General features: G+C 38.3%; 1 protein-coding gene across 1 annotated transcript in view; it reads left to right on the forward strand.

Moving 5' to 3' along the window:
* Positions 1-16,855, forward strand: part of LOC145293674 (uncharacterized) — a 57,345-nt gene extending 40,490 nt beyond the window's left edge. The window contains exon 2 of the mRNA XM_080140050.1: positions 8,695-16,855. Coding sequence (XP_079996176.1) covers positions 8,700-9,743 — 1,044 coding nt within the window. The 5' untranslated portion in view covers positions 8,695-8,699 and the 3' untranslated portion in view covers positions 9,744-16,855. The remainder of the gene's footprint in view (positions 1-8,694) is intronic.
* The last annotated feature ends 6,719 nt before the right edge of the window (positions 16,856-23,574 follow it).

A 23,574-nucleotide genomic window follows, 5' to 3' on the forward strand; every position in this document is an offset into this window, starting at 1 on the left:
GCAGTTGATTAACACACACGTCGAACTTCTAATCACACTGATGCAGCTGATACACACTGCCCTCAATCTTCTGAACATACTCTTTTTATTGTCCAAGCGTTCGTCATCAGCCAATCAGCGGCCAGAAAAACAGTCACGTGAGCCCTGACATCATCGCTCAATAATCTTACAAAAGCCACAGCCGCCATTTTTAATTTCTGTCTTCCCTGTTTCTCCTGTTCGACTTTACACCCCCCCCCCCTTGATCTCAAGATCACACATGCGGCATTGCGGCTGCGGTCGTTTATTACGGGCATTCCTACAGAGGGGGGATTAGCTGGACTTCTTCATCTTCATCAGAGCTATTTGGGTCAGTGTCCACAGTCCTACTATCCGGCTACGCTCCATCTTCATTCAAGCTCTCAGAAGGGGTAACAGACCTGTCGCCAATAACGTTGCCAGCAGTCCTTCAATCAAGCTGGGCTCCATCGTCATTGGGGCTCTCAGAAGTGGCGCTGGAACTATCGCCATCTGTGCTGAGGTTCTCAGCCATGTCATCACGGCAATGGGGCAGTACCATCAACCAGCACAGCCTGCTCACTAATTATGCCGGTGATCCGTCCTCTTCTGAAACTGGTCGTACAGTGGTTATTGGGAGGCCTTACCCAGACGGTGTCCCCTAACTTGTACCATCCTTGCATCCTCTTCTGATTAGGCAGGCAGGCGTCAATGCCCTTAACACGCACTTGATAGCAATGTATCGCATTAGCAGGTGCACTTTCAGCAGTCGCGTCATCCTTTGGTGTTGTATTGTACCTATATACTGCCTCTGCAATCGTACATTGCTTCCTTGCTGCTATCCTCTTCACACTTCGGTGGCACCGCTTCACTATACCGTTGCCACTCGGTACATATGCACACCTGTGTCTAAGCCGGATCCCCCAATCGTCTACAAAACGCCTGAATTCTCCGCTGCAAAAGGCTGTGTCATTGTCAGTGAGAATCTCTTCAGGTGGCCCCCACTCATAAAATATGGACTCTAATTGACAGATGACACTAGCCGAGTCCTGTCTTGTTAATAGTCGCCAGATCGCAAACCTCGTTGATCCGCAATCGATCAGTATAAGGAAGTGCTGACTACCATAATGGGTTATGTCCATACAGTCGGCTCCAATTCTCGTCGACTTCCAGCCAACCTTTCTGCCATTTGGTGGGAGCAGGGTCGATTGACTGGCATATTTGGCATTCCTTGACCACTGCTTCTACTTTCCTTTCGGACACTGACAGGCTGGTTAAGTGTACAAAATAATATGTCCGTCTCACTCCAGGGTGTCCACTGTCATGGTGTACCTTCTTAATTTTATCTGTCTCCTCAACAGAGGCAGCACATAAAGACCCTGGTTCGGCTTCTTTCTTCATTGCGTCGAACCATCTCTGGGACACACGGGTAAGTCTATCAGCAAGATTGCAGGTTGAAGTGACAAGCACCGCATTCACCGATAGGTCGTACTATTCCACCAACTTCCTTATTGTCTCCAACCTTCAGCTGATTAGCATTTCGGTAGCTGCCCTGGTGCGCACTCTCATTTTGCCTGTTAGTCTGTTAACTATCCAGTGGTATACGCACAGCGAATCTGTGCGTATGCATAATTCTTTGACTTTCCACTGAAGTGCTAAGTTTATTCCTTTTATTACCGCATCCAACTCTGCCAGGTTGATGTGAGCAGCATCATCCATTAGTCGCAACCAGCAGGCGTCCTCAATCACAGACCCGTTCATCTCCAATAGCGCCCCAATCGCGAGGGAGCTCGCATCCACCCACACATTTAGCCTGTCTCTTTGGACGCACCAATCTCCTTTAGCGGGGTCCTCTTGTTTGACTCTTAAGATGGTCTCCTTCACCATGCACAGCAACAGATTGTCCACCGTTTCGTCATCCCAGCCTTTGGTAACTGCACTCGCCCTCCTCTTCATGATGGCTGTCGCAGCCCGAGTCCATCCACCTACTGGTAAGTGTCCCACCAGTTTTCCACACAGGGAAAATATAGCCCGCCTCGTAAGGACATGGGGCACTTCAGGAACTGCAGTTCCGCGCCCCCACTTCAAGGTCCTCGCTCCTGTTGAACGCTCAACCCCAAGACACGAGCGCGATCCTCCAAGCATTCTGGATCCTTACACATCAGTCCAAGTTCAGCTAGCTTGGCCCTCACACGTGATGACGGCACAATGTCTTCATTCACGTATATGTCGTCAAGGTATGCTGATGTCCCCTCTTTTACGGTCTTATCCTGTGACAATACAACATTGACGATCGTCTTCATTATTTGGGGCGCAACGTTCAGCCCAAAGCCCAGTCTTGTGAGGCAATACCTCCTACCGGCAAACACTACCGTCTGAAACGGCCACATTGTCTTGCTAACCCGGACCTGCAGATATGCTCTTCTCAGATCCAACAGAGACACATTAGAACCCAGCTGGCGCCACTCTCGTAGTTTGCTAGCACACACGTCAGCATCAGCTGTGAATGCATCAACATACAAGTTCAGTTCTCGGTAGTCCGTTACCAGCCTGACTTTGGTTTTGTTGTGCTGAGCAACCACCATTAATGGGATCAGACCCTTAGGAGCTCCAAGTTTCTTGTATGGGTAGGGAATCGGCCAGCCATCCTCGATCCATATGCGGGCATCATGTGGTCGGGCACATGGTATTCAGTTATTCCATTCTGCAGTTTGGCTGGTTCCCAGTTTTCCGACCACTTCGATGAGGCAGTCCAAGCCCTCTTTTGCTCGTCAAATTTGACGCTGAAGTCTGGTTGGTCGATCCTTAGCACAGCACACACTGGGGCTTTCTCCTGAAAATGTACCGCCCCCGTTGCTGTTATATAGACACCACCAAGGGTTCTGATGGCATCATATCCTAGGAGCAGGTCAAAACTCAGGGTTTTTTCAAGCACTACCAGCGCCTCTAGGTTAGCGGAGCTTCCATTTTTCGTCCGAATGTTTACATTACCCATCCCGCAACATGTGTGCATCTCTCCACTGATGGTAGTCACTCTGACGTTCTTCTTTCTCTAAATGTGGTAGAGATCTGCACATACGATAGTGTGGGAGCACCCTGAATCGAGGAGTGCTGAGCACAGTGTTTCGTTGATATATATAGGGATGATCGGCAGCATCTCATTTAATTTCTGCGTGGGGAAGAGGTCGACGCTGACACCTTGTCCCCGGTTCCATTTTCCGGACAGTCTTGAGCTATATGGCCAGTTTCCTTACACTGGTAGCAGAGAACAGCCGTTGGTTGTTGCCGGCAGTTTCTTGTAATGTGGCCCTGCCCATTGCATCTGTAGCATATGATTCCACGACGTGGACCGGGTCCCTGATACGGTTTCTTATCATTCGGTGTGGACTGAGCAGCAGCAATTACTGGTTCCCTCATCTTGGAGTAATTCTTCATTACAGTCCTGGCCCGATCTACTAGGTCATTAAGGGGCAACTAATCTGCACTTGAGCTAGCTCGTAGTAGTTGCTTTGCTCCTGTTGGGAGTCCTGCTAGAATTTGCATGCTAAGGCCCGCTCAGGCAGTCCACCAAACAACTGTCAACTTCGTCAGCTCTGCCAAGTACACGTCGACCGTTTCACCTGGACGTAAGATCCTTGCCTCAAGTTGCTCCCAAGCAGTGGTGGGGTCAATCGCAAATGCCTTGAACAGCGCCACCTTGATTTTCTCATAGTCCTGTTTGCCCTCATGGCTGACTTGTTGATACACCGAAAAGGCGCCGCCGGACAAACACACAGGAACAACATGTTCAAAGTTTTTTACGCCAGACAAAAGGCAATGTAATTCCACCTTTTCCACCCAGTCAATTACCAGGGTCGATCCATCAAACTCTGGTATCAATTTGAGGTCAATTTTTTCCCCCATTTCGCCGAAATAGCTTGAATTCGGTTCGCAACTACGGCAGTTGATTAACACACATGTCGAACTTCTAAAGCTTGAATTCGTTTCACAACTATGGCAGTTGATTAACACACACGTCGAACTTCTAATCACACTGATGCAGTTGATACACACTGTCCTCGATCTTCTGAACATACTCCTTTTATTGTCCAAGCGTTCGTCATCAGCCAATCGGTGGCCAGAAAAACAGTCACGTGAGGCCTGACGTCATCGCTCAATAATCTTACAAAAACCACAGCCGCCATTTTTAATTTCTGCCCTCCCTGTGATCCTCCCAGCAGGTAAGACAACACGCGCAGACACGTGGTCACTTTCTTCCTTCATTCTGTTCAACTTTACAAACAACAAAACAAACGAAAAGGGTCGGTTAACAAAAGATACAGTTGTTTAGAATTACTACTATCCAATACAAAAGAAAAGATGGCTTGGTGAAACTCGGGTCGAAAACTAGGATGAGGAAATGGAGGGTTATGAGGGAAAAGGAAGGTAGTCAAAATTAAGAACTGTAAACAGGCTGGACTTCGAGTGACTACTCACTCTATTAACAACGAAATTTAATGACAATAAAATTCCTTTTTGTTTTTCTTTTAAATGTTTGATCAATGAGAAAATTTCAAAATTGTATTTACCACTAGTCCAGAAAGCAATTTCTGCAACTTGCCGTGGGTTGAGATGTATTTTCCTTTTGTGTTTTGGATTCTTTTGGCTGGACTTATCCATGAATCAGAGACCGGAGTTACCTTAACGGGTACAAGCTGATAACTGATCTGTTTCCCTCTCCACCTTTATTTATATGGCACCATAACCCATTCTAGATTATTGCAGAACCCTCTGGGGACTTCATTCTAAACTTTCTATTACTATACTCTGGCTTTTAAACTATTTTGTGAATTAAAAACTTTTGAGATTTGATTATTAGGACTGCCTAGAATACTTTAGCACACATTTTAAACAAACAGTTGATTTTTATTATTATCTTATTGAAATGCTCCCTCGTAACGGTAGTCACTGGGCATGTTCCATAACTCTTTCATTTGTTTCCGATAGCCTCCATATCTATATTTAGGTTTTCTTCTATAAAAGCATTCTATTCTCTTTTGTTGTCCATTTCTTCCTTCGGGTTTTTCATTTTTGATTGTAGTTTTGGCTTTGCTGTGTTTGGTTGCTATCATTTTGATCCCTCAAATTAGAGTTTATACTTACCTGTTCAGCGTCGGTGTTACTTGTGTTTCTGAATTTAGGAAGTTGGCCAACATTTGCAGAATGACGACTGGGTCCCCCATGTTGGCTATCGAGGGACCACCTGCCGATCATGACACCCAGATCTTTCTTTTGGGTCCCACCATTTGTATCATTTGTGTTTGTGGCAGCACCAGGCCCAGAATTATTTTACCTGTGGTTCTGACGCAGGGATAGTGTATAGCTTTCATGTACATGGGAAGTATCGTGCACTACCACACATACATAAGATATAAACAGACACAGGACAAAAAGACAAAAATATAAATAAATAAATAAATAAAGGTAAGAGGGACTTAATATTTACTTAGTATAAGTCCATAGCTCTATTAAACTTAAGAGGATATTTGAAGATAGTTTCCCCTCCCATACTTACTTGTGAATTTGTAATGTGGGATCAAAAAAGCGTTGTTAGTTACTTTTTCATAATTTTTAAGGATATTCTGAGCACTTGAAATTGGCAAAAGAAATAATTAAAAATAAAACAAATAAAATACATGACTTGGTTTTTTTGGGGATTTTTTTTTCTTTTTTTTTGCTTCTTGCTAGTCTGTGCTATTTCAAAATGGCTGTTTCCGCTAGAATATTCTTTCTCCAGTAAAAAATATAGTTCAAAGTGTGTGAGTTGGCTAGGTCACTCAGCGAGATTTTATCTATGCTGTTGAGTGATAACTACTAGTAATCGTGGATGAATTCTTTTTCCCATATTTACTGTGGAGGGGCACCTCAAACTGCTTTGAAGATTTATGCTGTTCAATTAGTAGTTTTTAATTTTAAATTAGTTATGTGGCATAAACTTCTTAAGTGAATCTTAAACAGAAAGTGCTTACGTTAAGAAATAAATAAGTAAACAAATAATTAAATACAGATTGAAAATAAAATAAAAGGAATAACATGGGATAAGATATATGACTTTTTATTATTATTATTATTATTATTATTATTATTATTATTATTATTATTAAAGGTGCATTCGAATGGAATAGTGCTGCCAAATGGAGAAGTTATGAAAGAAATAGAAGAAGCAGGGTATAAATATTTACGAGTATATAGGGTATAGGCGTCATGAACAAAGAGATAAACAGAAAGTTAAGGAGTATCTTAGAACGGTGAAGCTAATTGTGAAATCAAAATTGTCTGGAGGAAATCTGATAGAAGCGGTGAATACATGGGCAGTCAGTGTTTTGGGGTAAAATGCGGGAATTTTAGAATGGTCTGATATGCCAAGGATATCAAAACAAAAACGTTTTAGCAATGTTTGGTATATTCCACATTAGAAATAGCGTAGCTAGGCTGTATCAGAAGAGGAAAGACGGTGGGAGATAAGTGTGAAAGATTGTGTTAAAACTGAATAGATGTTGAATGAGCATGTGGTTAGAAATGAGGAGTGGATGCTCAAGGTTGTGGCCAATGAAGTGGAAGTATGTGAGGCCAGGCCCGAGTATGGGAAACATATGGGCAGAGGAATTGGTTGGGAAGTAAATGCACAGAAAGTTCTTCCAGGATGTAGCGGATGTGACTGACGAAAGATCATAGCAATGGCTTAGAGTTGGGTGTCTGGCTAAGAGTACTGAAGCTTTTGTTTCTTCAGCATGAGCAGGCATAAGGAACGCAACTGTTCAAAAATAGTAGTTCTAGGAGAAGATGTTGCTGAAGAATGCTGGATTTATGTAAATTTTTCATAGTCAATTGCACACCTTGCAGCAGAGTATAGCAGATTGGCTTAGAAAGAGTACCGCAAAAGACATGATCGCATGGGTCTTTGGATATACTGGGAGATTTGTAAGGTTGGAGTGAAGTGTGCTTGAATGTTGTTCGAGGAGATGCCTGATGAAGTGAGAACAAGTGAGGATGGCAATGTAGATGTATGTTGGGATAAAAGTGTCATAATGACCAAACAATTGGCATATAATCGTCCGGATTTGGTCGTCATTGACAAGGTCTCAAAAAAAGTGGCAAATTGTAGACATCTCAGTACCCTAGAACACGAGTGTGTGAAAGAATGAGAATGAAAAGTGGAGCAATTATGCTCCGTTGGCCTTGGTGATAAGGCATATACACGGAGTTAAAACACAAATAATCCTGGTTGTATTTGGTATGCTAGGTGTAGTATCATATCGTCTGAAAAGACATTTGAAAAAAACTATGAATCACCGATGTTTGGGGTGGCCTTCAGACTTCTGCAATGTAGGTACCACCAATATCTTATCGAAACCCCCTTGATCTAAGATATTGAATTAAATAAAAAACAACACCTTTTTTGTACAAAAAATAGCTTAATTAGTCCCCAAAAATGAGAGATTCTGGCTTCTCACAAATGGAAACAAACTAAGTCGTTTAAGAATGCGTTTTGTGGAAGCCTGAAGCATCTTTAAACATAAATGTGTCAAAAAGAGTTTCCTTGTTGTGAAATCGGGTGTTTGCTTAAAGCACAAACCAAATATGTATCTTGAAATAAAGTTATAATTCTTTAAAACAATATCATGATTTAGATTATTAAATCCAACATAATAGCGGTCCTGGATATGACCTAAAGCTATATCCGATGGTGAGGCCCCACCTTGCGGGCCTTGGGGAGTGTGGAGCCACCCTTTAATTGCCATTGCTCCCAGGTCCACTCTTACCTGGAGTAGTAGTATCTGTTAGGGTCCCAACTATGGGTTAAATAGAATCTGACTTAAAAAAATACTCCATTAAAAATCGTTCCTCAAAATAACTAGATTCGGCATTAAATAACCTGCAAAAAGGTTGATATGCCGTAAAATAAAACCAACCAAACAACCAACCAACATAATAGGAATATTCAAAAGTTTTCTCTGTGATGATTGATTACAAAAACTTGCTTGTAAACAGAAAGATAGATATAGATGGATTCTCTTATATTTTACTTTCTACTCTAAAAGTTTCTTTGGTTGTATCCATCTTTTCCAACTCTACACTATGCATAAATTTAGAATGTAATTTGAACAATTATCTTGCTATTTAACTCTCTACTGTGTCACTCCATGCATGTTCTCTTATTCATCATGGCCACTTAATTTGCAATTTGCTTGGAGCAAAAAATAATCAAATGTAAAAAATATAAGAGACTTTGTTATCATTAATTCTGAAAAAACACAAGAATTTTAGTAATGAATTTCTTTGAGAATATTGATGATATGTATTTATTATTTAAATAATTTGAATTTCTGTCATGCTTGTTACATGTACAATGTGACACATTTTCTACTCTTTGGTCTTTTGGGAGTATTTTTTACATAGTAACGTTTAAACTGAACCTTTTAATCTACCAAGAATAAAAGTAAACAATATCAAACAAACTTAGAATTAAATTATCATTATTTGTAAAATAACATCAGGTTCTGTTTTTTTATGTAAATAAAACATTGACTAAAGATTGTTGAACTGTTATTTTAAACATCAATATTTACAATATATTTTACCATAATGAATCAGACTGAATCACTTTTATTATCACAACAATAAATGATCAAATTATTTGCATTTCTATTTTTACAGAAACAATGACTACATGCAACAAAGATGAAAAAAAAGGAAAAAGGGAAAAAACATTTTTTTGTGAAACATGTAATTCGGCATTTTCTCAGCGTTCACACTTGAAAGATCATTTGAACATCCACACTGGGCAGAAACCATTTTCATGTGAAGTATGTGGGTGTTCATTTTCTAAGAAATCAAATTTCAACAGACATCTTCGTATTCACACTGGGGAAAAATCATTTTCTTGTGAAATATGCAAATTGTCATTTTCTCGAAAAGAAACTTTGAAAGGGCACATGCATAACCACACAGGGGAGAAGCCATTCTCTTGTGAAATATGCAAATATGCATTTTCTCAGCGATCACACTTGAAAGATCATTTGACTATACACACTGGCGAAAAATCATTTTCATGTCAAACCTGTGGGTGCTCATTTGCTCTAAAAAAAAGCTTGAAAAGACATGTCCGTGTACACACAGGAGAGAAACCATTTTCTTGTGAAATATGTGGAACCTGTTTTTCTCAGCAAGCAAATTTGAAAAATCATTTGACCATACACACTGGGCAAAAACCTTTTTCCTGTGAAACATGTGGGTGTTCATTTTCTCGAAAAGAAAGTTTGAAAAGACATGTCCGTATACACACTGGAGAAAAATCCTTTTCTTGTGAAATATGCGAATCGTCATTTTCTCAACAAGCAGATTTGAAAAGACATGTGCGTATACACACTGGAGAAAAAACATTTGCTTGTGAAATATGTGATTCGTCATTTTCTCGGAAAGAAACTTTGAAAGGACACATGCGCAGTCATACTGGGGAGAAGCCATTTGCATGTGAAATTTGTGGGTCTTCGTTCTCCCGTAAATTAAATCTGAATTTACATATGCATAAACACACTCAGCAAAAACTGTTTTCATGTGAAACATGTGGATCTTCATTTTCTCTGAAAGAAGACTTAAGCATACACATGCGCTTACACAAAGCATTTTCTTGTCAAATTTGTGGATTTTCGTTTACTCATGAAGCAAGTTTGAAAAAACACATAATTATACACACTGGCTTATAGAGAAGAAGGTTATTAGGAATATCTCCATCATTTCCATAATCATTGGAGCAACTTATATCATGAAATATACCTGGTGAACCAAGATCAAGAGAGATTGAAAAAATTGCACTTAAAGGGACAGTTAGAATTTTTGAAAGATTTCTTAGTTGGAATGTATGAGATAACAGTTGAATGTTTGGCATCTGGTAGGATCGTTACGTTGTCATACCACATCAACATGTTGTATAGTGGGGTGGTGTTTGAGTGTGTATGTTACATGAAAAGGGGTGTCCCTTTTTCATGTAAGTAAAAAAAGAAAAGAGAATTAGTTAAATGAAAATTATATCAGATTAAATGCGGATCGAACTATGTAGATAAAGTTTTAAAAAACAATAGGGTTTAAATGGAATATCCAGTTAAATTGTTAATTCTTTTAAAATATTTTATAAATAAAATTTGGATGGAAAATCTATTCACATTCTTAGAAAGAATGCATAATAAAAATATCGGTTAGAGAATTAACAAGTAGGTTAAATTCCGTTGTAAAACAAATTTCCTGGTCGTCAGAAATGGTTTCAAAACGTGCAAATCGCACATGTTTGAAACATGTGAGTAACAATGCTTGCTTAAACACGGAGGCATGTCATGCCATGTGTCTAATATGCACGTGTTGGTGATGCAATGACGTCATGGGTCTCAATATAGTCAGTCAAAAACCTTAGTCAGTCAGGGGAGAAGAGAGGAGTCAGACAGAGCTTATAGAACCTTGGAAGCGGAGGTTAGAAGAATCATGTAAAACTTGAATTTCTTGATGCAAAGCCATTGACCGGTCGAAATGGAATAAACAAACAACTTCATCTTTTTGTATCTGCATCTTCGTGTTATGTATTCAACAGAAAAGGTATTGCCCACTTTTATTATAAGAACTTGTGAAAATCATCATCTCAAAAATAGGTAAGAAATATGTGTCAATGTTTAAAGAAACACTTCCATTCACAGAACTGTCAAACGTAAATGCCAAACGCACTATCTCTCAGTCTATCTGTCAGTGTATCATAAATCTCCTCTTGTTGAATTACATGCTCGGCTCTCCTGTATTAGCCTGTACCCTGTCTCTATCTCATAATGTCTCCTTATATATACAGAACTATCTCTCTCTTTATATATACACGATATATCTGCACACAACATGAACCTCTAAGACTCTCTACTAAGACGAACATAACAAAAACGATATAATGCTATGTAACCCCTACAGGGCAGCTCAGGTGCATAGGCTTGTGGGTTGAGATGTAGCTGTAGCCGATACCTGTGGCGTCACCCGTGTTTTTGTCTGATGGTTGAATTCGTCTTCGTCGCCGTTAGTTACTCTCCGGTTCCACTTTCAAATCAGCTTCCAAACGTCACCTGGGCTATCGGAGAAATATATTGCATTCACAACGGCATTTCCAATTAAAGAAAAGAAAGTCAAAACTTAATTGTTTTTTTTTAACATAGAATTGATTATTGTCTTCGACTTTACAAATAGTACTTACACACTGGCCTAGTCATGCAACTTAGGGGGCTGGCAGTTTTCTTTCCTTTACCAAGTTCTTTGTTCTTTATCTACTGTCAGTCCACATGAAGGGATCAGCTGCCAGAGACATGCGTATTGGAACTTGTCGCAAAAGAATCTCTCTCTCCCTTTTCTCGCCTTGTTTTATCAAAAACACTAGGTGTAACTCCCCTCACCCCTCCAAGTATGCCCACAAGTGGCGGTCAACAAATCAGCGGCCGCGCCTTTGTTTGAAGGGGGGCAGCAAGGGCTTGCTTGGTTGGCAAAGAGAAAGAAGAGAAAATAATAAAGCAACCCTTTCATTTATCTAAGCAAAAAGAAAAGGAAAGAAAAGATTTTCCCCTCTCATCTTCTCCCCCCCCCCACCTTCTCCGCTCCATCAGCGAGGAAATAAATGTTCTCATGCCAGGAATACGAAACGTTACGCCTAATTAGCCTCAACGGGTCTTCGGGTGGTCCCTTACCTCCGTCACTGGACAACATTTCTATCGGCAATCTATCAACACAGTCCGTCTGTTAATTTTCGGATTTATTTTTATGACTTATTCTGGCGTTGACACGCGCTGTGATATTCCCGGCGGGGGAGGGGAGATCATTTTGATTATCCACCAAGAAACAGGCGTATTCTGTTTAAAACAACATCAAACCATCATAATCATCATTAGAATTCAGCCGTGCAAATTCCTCTGAATTCGTGCCAATGAGACCACCCAGGCAACGAGCTGTTTCTTAATCAACTAGCAAGGTCTCTTGGCATCACTCGGTCTCCATCAGGTCACAATACGTCATCTTCTAAAGAACTATGCAACATGTATACATGTCTCTAAACCTCTATGGGGTTCTTCACGATCTGAACCATGATGTATGTCTTACAGTCTATTTCTTAATGTTTACATGATTGTTCACGTATCAGAGGTGCATTGTGTGACATACCTTTTTTTCTGCCGACCCTTGGGAGGATTTATCTTGGGGAGATGGATCAGAGAACGCTTCTCAAACATGACCAAGACATCGTAGATTTTCTATAAAGATTTTATTCAGCTTACAAGGTATCGTAATACAGAAGGATGGAAGTTGATATCTGCTTGTGGATTTCTCCTATACTTATTCTGAGACACGTCATTCCCCCTCATGGGAGAGGCATTCTCACCCATCTGCTCTCCTCAGTGTCTTTTTTCCAACTCAATGATATGTCCAGCTATTCAGAACATGTAACAAACGACACATCACTTCAGTTTGACAAGGTCTTGATAACTTAAAGCAGAGTTCACCCCTTGTTTACTTCCAATTAGATAAATAGATATACAGCTAAACAGATAGATACACCAATAATTAATGAATAAACTGATAGATAGACAAATAACAATTTCTTTTCTACTCGCCAACTATATAACAGGATGATCCATACCCAGCTAGAACAGAAAAATAAAAATAAATTTAAAAAATTCATGCAAACTTGGTGAATCAATTGCAAGAAAGATACAAACACAAAGATACTGAATCTTTAAAAGTATAGCATGTGAATGTCTGACATTCAGTAGGATGCTCCATCTCTATAATTTATATATTAATCAAGTCAAATCATGAAATAGTCACATCTAACGTGAGATCAAATCGCATATGTTCGTTCTCATAAATGTGTAGATTGCACGTATTCTTTCTCTCCAAGAACCAAATCAATAAAATGTTCTAATTTGTCTTGTTTTTTCATTGTCTTCCTATATGTGCGCCGTAATCGTTTTTTGACTTAAAGGAATTAAACTTTTCATTCGTTAATTACACTAGGGAAAATTTGATGAGTTTCAATGTTTTATACGGAGAATAAATCAAACCTGTTTTTTGTTGTTTTTATGGAAAACGCTTTAGACAAAATAGGAAACCACTTAATGTAAGGAGATAAAAATACTATTTTAAGACTAGATAACAATAAATATTAGATGGATATATTCTGATCCAGAAAATAGCAATTCTCCCCCCCCCCTTTGCCAGAAACATCACTCATGGAATTGAAGCTGTATTTGCTATTGAGTCCAAAACTTTGCACATAATGAATTTGATTTTTTTTACTTTCTAATAAATGTAAAGTTGATCTAAATTGAATGTTCATTTATCTTACATTCATTGAAATACATTAAGAAAAAATTTAAATAAAACAACGTTACAAATTTTTAACTGTTTAGTTCTAAATGTGAAGTTAACTGCCAACAATTTTTCAACTAATTGAACTCAATTCATTCCTCCATTTATTAAATAGAAATTTAATAGGAGTGGTCGAGTAGAGGAATTCTGTTCACTACATCCTTTGGCTTTGAGGGTTGGGTCTTCCATCCATGATACCAACTTTTGATCTGCCAGCAAATTATACACCATTTGATGAATGATGAGAAAACATTTAAAAAAAAAAAAAAAAAAAACTAATAAAATGCTAAGTAAGATCTTTGTTGTGTTTTTGCTTTATGAAATCGCTCCAGACAAGGTAGGAAGCCACTTTCTATAAAGGAGCTAAAAAGAATACTATTTCAAGATTAAACACTACCCAGTGGATAACACCAGAAATAATATTGTAATTGTGAGTTGCAAGTTATTATTTATATATTAATCTGGAAAATTAGACAAAATCTTTTCCTGTAATAAATTTATTGTGAATAATTGTGCTAGCATCATCGTCTTCTGCTGAATACCACCTTTGCTAGTGATGTTAATAAATATACCGAATGAGAAACAATGAAAGTGATACAGTTCTATTGTGTGTATACGTGTGTGTGTTTAACTTCTGGGTTGCTGAGTTCACTGGAGTTACAGCAGCAGTTAATGCAGAGAGTCAAGGTGCATTGTAGGTGTTACCCGGAAAAGCTGATTTTAGTTTTATAGTTTACATGAGTCTGTTATTTTGATAAAGACATTACTTTTCAGAGTTTAAAACGATTTTCATTGGTTGAAAATACTTTAATACATTCCTATGAAAACTTACTTGCTTTTGAATGTAATGAAAAGAATGAATTCCATGGAAGCAGTTAAAGAAGAGGAGTAGCAATTTCAGCCATTTGCTTTGTATTATTTGTATGAATCGCATCTTGATGCAAAAATCACATGCAAGACTGCAAGTGTGAAAGAAGTGAAAATTAAAGAAGAGGAAAGACAGTCTAATAAAGAAAAAAATTATATTCATTTTGCACATGAATTTTCAATTTACCACAAAACGACTTTATTACTGAAAACAGTTACATTTTTGGGGAAACATTAAATCCAGAAATATATTCTCAAAAATGATTTGCTACAAAATTGTAAATTGCAGAAATAATTTCACTTTTTCAAGCATTAACTGCTCATAAATGCTAGATGGTCCAGTAATGGGATTGTTTTACATTAAACTTACATTCGGAACTAATCCCTCACTGCACATTTTATAATATTCTTGTGATAAAATTGAATTATTTTACCTTCCAGCAGCTATCCAAATTCATAACCGTAATCTGCCATGAATAGATAGTTTCTTGTGTACCAAATGGTTATAAACAACATTTTAAGTTTAAGTTTCAAACCGATATAAATGATTGCATATCAAACTATTTTTCAAATTTCATGCTTTTTTTTTCAGTAAACAATGTTAAATACGAAATAAAAATTACATATTTACTGGATATATAATTTTCATTAAAAAAGAAATTACTGGAAAGTTTTAATGAGTTAATAAAATTTTACTCAAAAATGATTTTATGTGATCTTTTTCTTTATGATCGTTTGGTAAAAGAAATACTCTACTTAATAACAACTTACGGGATGAAATTACGCAATGAACTTGTCACAGTGTAGGGTAGTGGACATTAATAGATATTAAATTCCTTTATCCTGCAAGATAATAATAATGAAACAAGGCAATAAAAAGAAATACCATGACACATCCTTATTGCTTAAAAATGCTCCAAATTTATTTTTCACAAAATGAACGAGCAATGTCAGCTCGGTAAGAGTTCTTGAACGGAATCATGAACTTAGAATATGTACCTTCAGAGAACAAAGAGAAATGTTCTGGAAAAAGAATGTTACCTCTCGCAACCTGGATAATTCCATGTGGAGGGAAGTTTTATGAGTCATGCACGCTGCATGGGTTGTTTAACGTTGGGTAGAAATAAAACAGAGTCCTACTTACATGTTGTTTCATCTTTTTCCAAAGCAAACGATGGCTTTCTCTCTATATTAATAAAATTCCCGTTATTTTACATTTCTTTTTGCTTTTTCATTTTAAAACATGGCACTCTTTTCTAGAAACTGGAAGAGGAAGACTCCCCTGCAAAGGATTGTGGGTAAATCTAAAACCGATCAGAAAAAAAGTTAATCATTCTATTTTTTTAGTACATTAATTTTATATTTTATTATTAATTTATTATCATTTATACATTTTTATTTTCAGTTTATATTTAATAAAATACGACACCACAGCGGTTTCCACCAAAAGAAACCACTCATCAAAATAGACCCCCCCATTCAAAATGTAAAAACACGAAGGCCCTTTTGACAAGTACTTCGACGTAAATAATCATCCCGTGGAACTCTTAATAGCACAATTCCCATTAGAATAATATTCACAACTTTCCCAGCTTCAATTTGATATGACACATGAATATAAACCTCAAGCAGACGGCTCCCTACAGCGCTTTAAAGACGCGAAAACAAACAAATCAAGAATGAAAAATGATGACCAACACTGCAAAGCTACAATGTCTACAACTACGTCCACCGGACGAGTATAAATACAGCGATTTTTTTTTTTTTTCAACAAGTGGTTAGTCGTGGCTAGACTGCCGCATGGTGAAGTTGGGCCCATTAGCAGCCCAACCCAACTCAGCAGCAGTCGTGCCAACGCAGAAGTGTTTAGACTATCTCCCCGACAACAGTTGAACCCAGTAGCAGCAGCGACCACTCGCCGTCGATGCACTCAGATCCCAGTAGTCCAGCTTCTCAAGCCAGCATGCGTTTCTCGTAGTCACTAGCGACGACCTTGTAGTCGTGCTGGTTCAAAAACAGCTGGATTCCAACCCTCAACCTCCTACTACCATTCAATTTCTTTATGAAAAATACACCTGAACGGATTTATATTCGTTCACAATGGTATCCACTGCGTTTGTCATCTCTTTGCCATTTTCGTTTTTCATCTTCTTGCCTGTGTTGTCTTTTAGTTTCTTCTTGCCTGTGTCGTTGACATTCAGCCTCGGCAACAAATTTTGATTGAACATTCGTGGTTTTATTTTCGTCATCTACAAGGAATTAACATGGATTTATTTACTCAAAAGTGAAAAAAGATATTGCAATGATTAAGGAGAAGTAACTTATTTTCATCCACACGTAAAAGGATAATATGGTTGTCTATAGTAAAAAGCGCTTCAGTAAGTGACTTCTTTCTATCTATCTTCTATTCCTCACTCTCTCTAGTCTTTTTTGTAAATAGTTACTTAAGATCTGCTGAACCTTGCTACAGGCACAAATTTAGCAGTTGCAGACACAGGTGAACATTTTGTATTTTCTTTTTTAATCATTTTCTTTTTATCTATTTTTTTCCAATAAATTATTTTATCTTCTAGACGGTCGTTTCTTGCTTCTTTCTTGTTTCTATTGTTGCATTTTTTAGTACTTTGGTAACTATGACCCGTGGAATAACCGTCATTGGACATAGCAGCAAATTTTCTGCATAATAGCAGCCATAAAGAGAACAATGTCTATTCTTCAAAAAACTCTCGGATATAAAGTCAAATCGTAATGAAATCAAGTGTTAACCCAAAAATTGATCTCCTTGATCTCTTAAATCTAACCAAAATAAAATAATAGAAAAAAAGAGGAGATACAAAAATGCAGAGTGCACCTTAAAAGGATCCTCCAGTCTGAATGAAACCCCCAAAACAAAATTACTGCCATAAATCAGCTTGCAATCCATCACCTTATATAGTTTCAGTATTATTGACTAGCCTCAATGTAATACCAATAGATTAGATACAAAGACCAGAAAACTGCTATCCTTACATAAAATAATATACCAAAACCAATATATGGACAGGATATACCTACCACTAAAAGAAGGGGGTCTAGGCCTCACTGAAATTCACCATGCATCTCGAGCCACCATAGTAAGCATGGAGCAGTATATAAAAAGTTCAACCGATATGACAATACGAATGGTGAGGGACCACCATGACTGTCTACCCCAACAAACCTCAATTATAAAGCTTGCTGAAACTTTTGAGGCATCATACCAGAAAATATTACCGAGGTATATAATAAACTTTAATTATACATGTGCGCCCTGTCATCTCATATGCTTTAAGGATTATTAACTGGCCTCAAGGTAATATCAAAACGCTCGATACAAAGACCATCATATCAAAACCAATGTACGAACAGAATATATTTACCATGGAAAGAAGAGGGTCTAGGCCTCACTGAAATTAATCATGCATATCAAGCCACCATGGTAAGCATAAGGAAGGACATCAAAGATTCAACAGATATGGCATTCGAAATGTCGAGGGACCATCCTGAACACTTTTCTCAACAAACATCAATCACAAAGCTTGCTGAAAACTTTGCAGGTGTCATCCTGGAGAATACTGGCGAGGTATATGGTGGACCAACAACACAGATTGCAAGAATGAAAAGAAATACACAGAAATGAAGATAGAAAGGAAACAAAGATGGAACTAAGACTCAGAGCAGGGAACTTTCTAGAGGAACTTAACCAGGAGTATATAAACAGAGATGCCTCACTTTAATGGCTCAAGAGTGGGAAACTACCATTTGATGATGAAAGATTCATTGCAGCCAGTCAAGATCAGGGCTTACTCACAAATAGATTTAAAAAATAGCTAAAAACAAATGGGCAGTGAAGGTTCTACCATGCGACGATTGAGAGCCCGAGCCACCTAATGGCTGAATGCCAAACCTTATCGGCAGATGGCCTTTACACTGTCTGCCACAACAAAGTATGTAAATATTTCAATTGGAAAATCTGTGGAGAGATACAGCTTGGAAGATCATCAAACGGCTGGGAACATGAACTATCACCCATAACATCAAACAGAAAAATGACAGTTCTATGACAAAGACATACAGACAGGTAGATACAGAAAAGACAAGGCCATTAAACCAGACATTGTAATGCGGAACAAGCTTGAAAATAGCGCTCATTATCGATGTCACCATCCCAAATGACTATTGCCTTAATAGAGCTGAACGGGAAAAGATAACAAAATATCAGGACCAAAGAAATCCATATTATACCAGTTGTGATAGGAGCAACTGGCGTTAAAATACTTGGAAACAATCCCTGGAAAACCAAGCTAGAACAAAATACATCAGCGAATATTCTTAAAAGATCCCTTGGATATAAATTCAAATCATAATGAAATCAAGTGTTAGTTCCAGGATGAAGCTCATTCATCTCTTAAAACTAACCAATGTAAAATAATAAAAAAGAGTAAAGGTCAACCAGTATCAGCCATCAGACCTTCATACCAGAGATACTATCCCCCTAGCTCTAGCAGTTTCAGCAGACAAAAATAAGAGGCTTAAAATCCCAGCCATGGTATGTTGCTGAAAAGAAGGTGTTGCTGTTTCGCTACCACTACTCAAAGTTTGGAAAATGAAGCAAAACAGCAAATAAAATACTGACCAAGATATATAAAAGACTAACATCCAAAGAGAAAAGATACACCGATTGCAAGACAAAGATCAATAGTTTCCCAGATGGGAATATATATGACAGAAGAAGAAATATTTAAAATGCAGGTGGAAGGAAATAACGACACTCTTATCAAAGAAGAGGAAAATTTAAGAAGACAAGAGGCTAAGAAGAAAAGTGGACATGGTTGTGGGCTACGGTATATACTCGAACAAAACATGCCAAACAGAAACAAAGGATAGTCATGGAGAAAAGTATTCTTCCAGTTCTATCATAGCAAGAGAAATATTCCACACCCAAAAATAATCTGTCAGCGACAAAACAGTCTGAAGATTTTTAATGAGACTGAGATGATGTACATGAAAACAGAAGTATCAGTTCTCATTAGAGTCTGTTGGAAAGTATCAGTTCTCATCAGAGTCCGTTGGAAAACTCAATCACAATTCCCATCATTGACCAATGCACCACCTCAAAACACAGGCAGAACCATACTACTACTCACCTATTTATCCAACTGAACTGTCTGTGCCTATGACACTTCAACATGGATCCACTTTAACACCAGGATCTCCTTTGTTGAATGACTGCTTCAGCTCGCTCACCACCAGCAAGTAATAATGAAAAAAAAAAAAAAAAAAAAACCCAGCCCCTCAATGAACGTTGGTTCTTCCTCATGACTACCAACGTCTGTATCAGCACATCTACTTCAGGAACTGCCGGAACCGAATGATCAACAGTTAACATTAGAGGAAGATCTATCTAAGACTATTGCAGAGGTCCAGAAGATGGGGCTGAAGGAAGACCAGAGTTACTAGGACAGTGATAAAAAGGGTTAATATTGTTCTTCAGAGACTTGTCCCATACAACACGTACAATACATCCATCACTGAGCTTAACCAGATTTATATACCGCAGGACTTAGAAAGATTGTCCCTAAATTCCTAAATATAAAACAATGGGAGTCTGAAGAAAAAAAAAACAAAAAAAAAAAAACACTGCACTGGAAACAGAAGCTCTAAAAGTAGCTGAACCTTTGTAGAAATGAATCGCCTCAGATCAAACAAATCCTCAGTGCCCCTGCAGTGCAAGGACGGCTGAAGAACATCATCTGCAAACTCAGTGTGAAATAGTACACAAGAGTAGAGGAAATTAAGAATATAGACAGGAAACTAGGGCAAGATCCCAGCACTCGGCAAAACAAAAAAGAAAAAGTTGACAAAAATAAAAAATAAACGGTTTAAACAAAACGCATGACTATTATATCAAAGCTTAATAAAAGACATAATAATGAAAGAAAAGTCACCCGAAAGCAAGAGTCAGGGGATTATTGGAGGCCTCTGTTCGAAACCAAGATCATGTACAATGAAGAGGCGAAATGGATCTAAGATGTTGCTAAAAGCAACGAACACGCACCTAAAATGCTAGAGCCAGAGATAGCAGCTGAAATGATAAAACAAATGCTGAATGGGTTCCAGAATTACAAAAAAAAAAAATGGCATAGACAACCCATCCAATTTCTGGCTTAAGCAACTAACGGCACTACAAAGTCATTATAGCAATTGCTTCTACAGATTATTGGGGGTGAAGAGGCCATGCCTCCATAATTTTTAAAAGACGATACAACTCTCATACCAAAAATGAGTGAAACACAACGTCCTAGTAAATACAGACCCATCTGCTATCTCACTATCACTAACAATCTCTTCACTGTTGGTTGCAGTCAGTATCTATCAACACCTTTCCCCCGGAGCATACTTGGAAAAAGAACAAACAGGGTGTAGGAGGAAGTGTTTTCACTTCCTCTTATACCCTGCTTGTTTAGTTATTAAGCTATCCTCTGCTTAACGATAGATCCGTTAAGCAAACTACTAAAAAACTATAGTGCCTACAATCTAAGCCAGGGCCACCAACAACATCTGAACAAAAGAGTCAACAATCTACTCTTGATGGATAACCTCAAGCTGTATGCCCGGTCAGATGCTGACGTAAGGCGACACTTGCAAGTCATACATAACTTCTCCAGATATTGGAATGAAGTTTGGTTTGGACAAATGTGCCACATACTCTATCAGAGTTGGGAAGAAAGTCTAAACGGAAAACATACAGCTTGATGAAGGTACTGGCATCAAAGGCATAGAAGAGCAGTAAATGCCAAGATGATAGAAAAATTGGCAACGAATATATATGCCATGTAAGGAAAATCTGTAAAACAGAACTTACAAGCAAAAACAAGATCATTGCAAACTAGTCATGCGTGTGTTAACATACAACTTTGGTATTGTTGACTTGCCACAAAGGCATATAAACAGACTAGACACTAAAGCGCGGAAAATTTTGAAATTGCACGGGATAACATACAGAAACTACCTACGCAGGAGCAGGGAGTATGGATTTCTCAAAAATTGACTATCGTGAACACCGGCCAATTTCTGATGAGCTCCCCAAATTCAAATCTCAAAATAGTGCACCAACATACAGAAACAAGAACCATTAAAACAACCTTCATCACGTAACTGACCAAACATTTTTGACAAAAACTATCTTACAAATGTGACAGAATCAGAAAACAAGTCTGCCACAGAAATAGACTAATATAGTTGTTAAAAGTGCACCAAGAACTTCCTTTGCAAAAAAAAAAAAAGAAAGAAGAAAGAAAAAAAAAAAAAAAGAAATAGAATGTGCCAACCAACAGTGTGCCAAATAGTTTCTGGATGAATTAACCCAGGACTATATAGATAAGGAAGGTCTCATAGACTGGCTAAAAAGAGGCTTGCTTCACTATGATTAGGAGAGAATTATGAACTGGCTAATGGGCCCTGGTAATGTCATGGGGAGTAGCATAACAGTTATGCGCCTTGGCGGAAGAACTAAAAAATCAGTTAATAGCAGGGCACAAAAGATGCTGAGCAGAAGGATCATTAAGAGATCAACGGTCAGGTTCAACTAATCTAATTGAGAAACTACTGCGATTCGCCTGTAGACATAGCTCATACAGGTGATATTAGCTGAGCTATCGAAAGATTCAATATGACTAAAACCAGAATTCCATACCAATTTGATGCTTTACAAACACAAGAGCAGGAACCAACTGCTAATACCACCTATGAAAACTTTGTTAGATCGCACCAACAAGCAGTAAAGAAGTGTATACCTCTGAAGCTCAAGGTAAAGCGAAAAGTACCGTGGGAAAATGACAAATATCAAAACGAGAAAAGTTAAAAAAACATAATAAAAAAGCAAGATAAATACCCCACTCGACAGAATACAAAAGTAAGGAAGCAGGCGCTTCAAAATCTTGACATGATGTACCTATCAGAACAGAAGTATGGTCAAGAACAAATAGATCGAATCCAGAATGCAGCAGATAACAATCATAACTGGCTTGGCAAGTAGTAAATGAGATATCTGGGTGCAAACGACCTGCCAAAGCTAAGTTAAAGGCAAACACTCCAAAAAATGGACGTTCGAAATGGAAAGCACATTTTGAAAAACTACTCAGAAACAAACCAGAAGTGACAGACCAACCAATTCAGCCGATTGTTGTACAGGAACTCAATAATGAGAAGGGCGATTTTACAATGGAGGAACTTCTAACTGTACTAAAGAGGACCAAGAATCGTAAAGCTGCAGGGTTAGATAACATACCTCCTGAAGTATGGAAGACAGGTGACTTCAATGACATGCTTCTTAATTCATGCAATTCTGTATATAAACAAAAAGTTATTCATATATGGAAGGAAGAATGCATACTTCCCTTCCCCAAGAAGGGTGACCTAAGCATACCAAGCAACTACAGAGGAATAACACTCACTCCAATTGCAGCAAAAATCTACAATGCCATGCTTCTCAACCATATCGAACTAAAGATCGGAGAAGTGCTCAGGAAGAACCAGAATGGATTTAGAAAGAATCGCTCTACTACTAGTCAAATACTTACTGTTAGGAGATTAATTGAAGGAGTCAAAGCCAAAAACATTGAGGCAGTCATGATTTTTGTAGATTTATTCAAAGCATTCAACTCTGTGCATAGAGGAAAAATGGTCAGCATATTAAAAGCACATGGTATTCCAAATGAAGTCATTAATGCTATCATGATGCTATATGAGCACACTCGAGCAATGGTCAGGTCCCCAGATGGGAACACTGAACTTTTTGACATCTGCACCAGGTTCTACAAGGAGATACTCTTGCCCCTTTTTTTTTCATTGTCTGTCTTGACTTCGTACTTTGCACCTCTGTTGATATATACAAAACGCTAGGCTTCACCCTAAATGAATCCAGAAACAGACGTCATCAATCAGCACACATAACTGATGCAGATTACGCAGACGATATTGCTTTGTTCACGAACAACACTGCTGATGTGCAAACACTGTTACATAAGCTAGAAAAGTCTGCAAATGACATTGGTCTCCACATAAATGCGGATAAGACAAAGTTTATGACTTTCAATGTGAAAGGAGAGATCAGGGCTCTGGTTGGATCAACACTGAAAGAAGTTGCTGAGTTTACGTATCTGGGCAGCAACAGTTTCCAGAGAGAGAGAGAGAGATATTGAAACTCGCATCTCAAAAACATGGGCCGCATTGGATGAGCTGCGTTCAGTATGGACTTCAGGACTAACAAAA

The sequence above is a fragment of the Euprymna scolopes genome, chromosome 15, assembly GCF_053919585.1.
Source record: "Euprymna scolopes isolate OS-2025 chromosome 15, ASM5391958v1, whole genome shotgun sequence".
NCBI lineage: Eukaryota > Metazoa > Mollusca > Cephalopoda > Sepiida > Sepiolidae > Euprymna > Euprymna scolopes.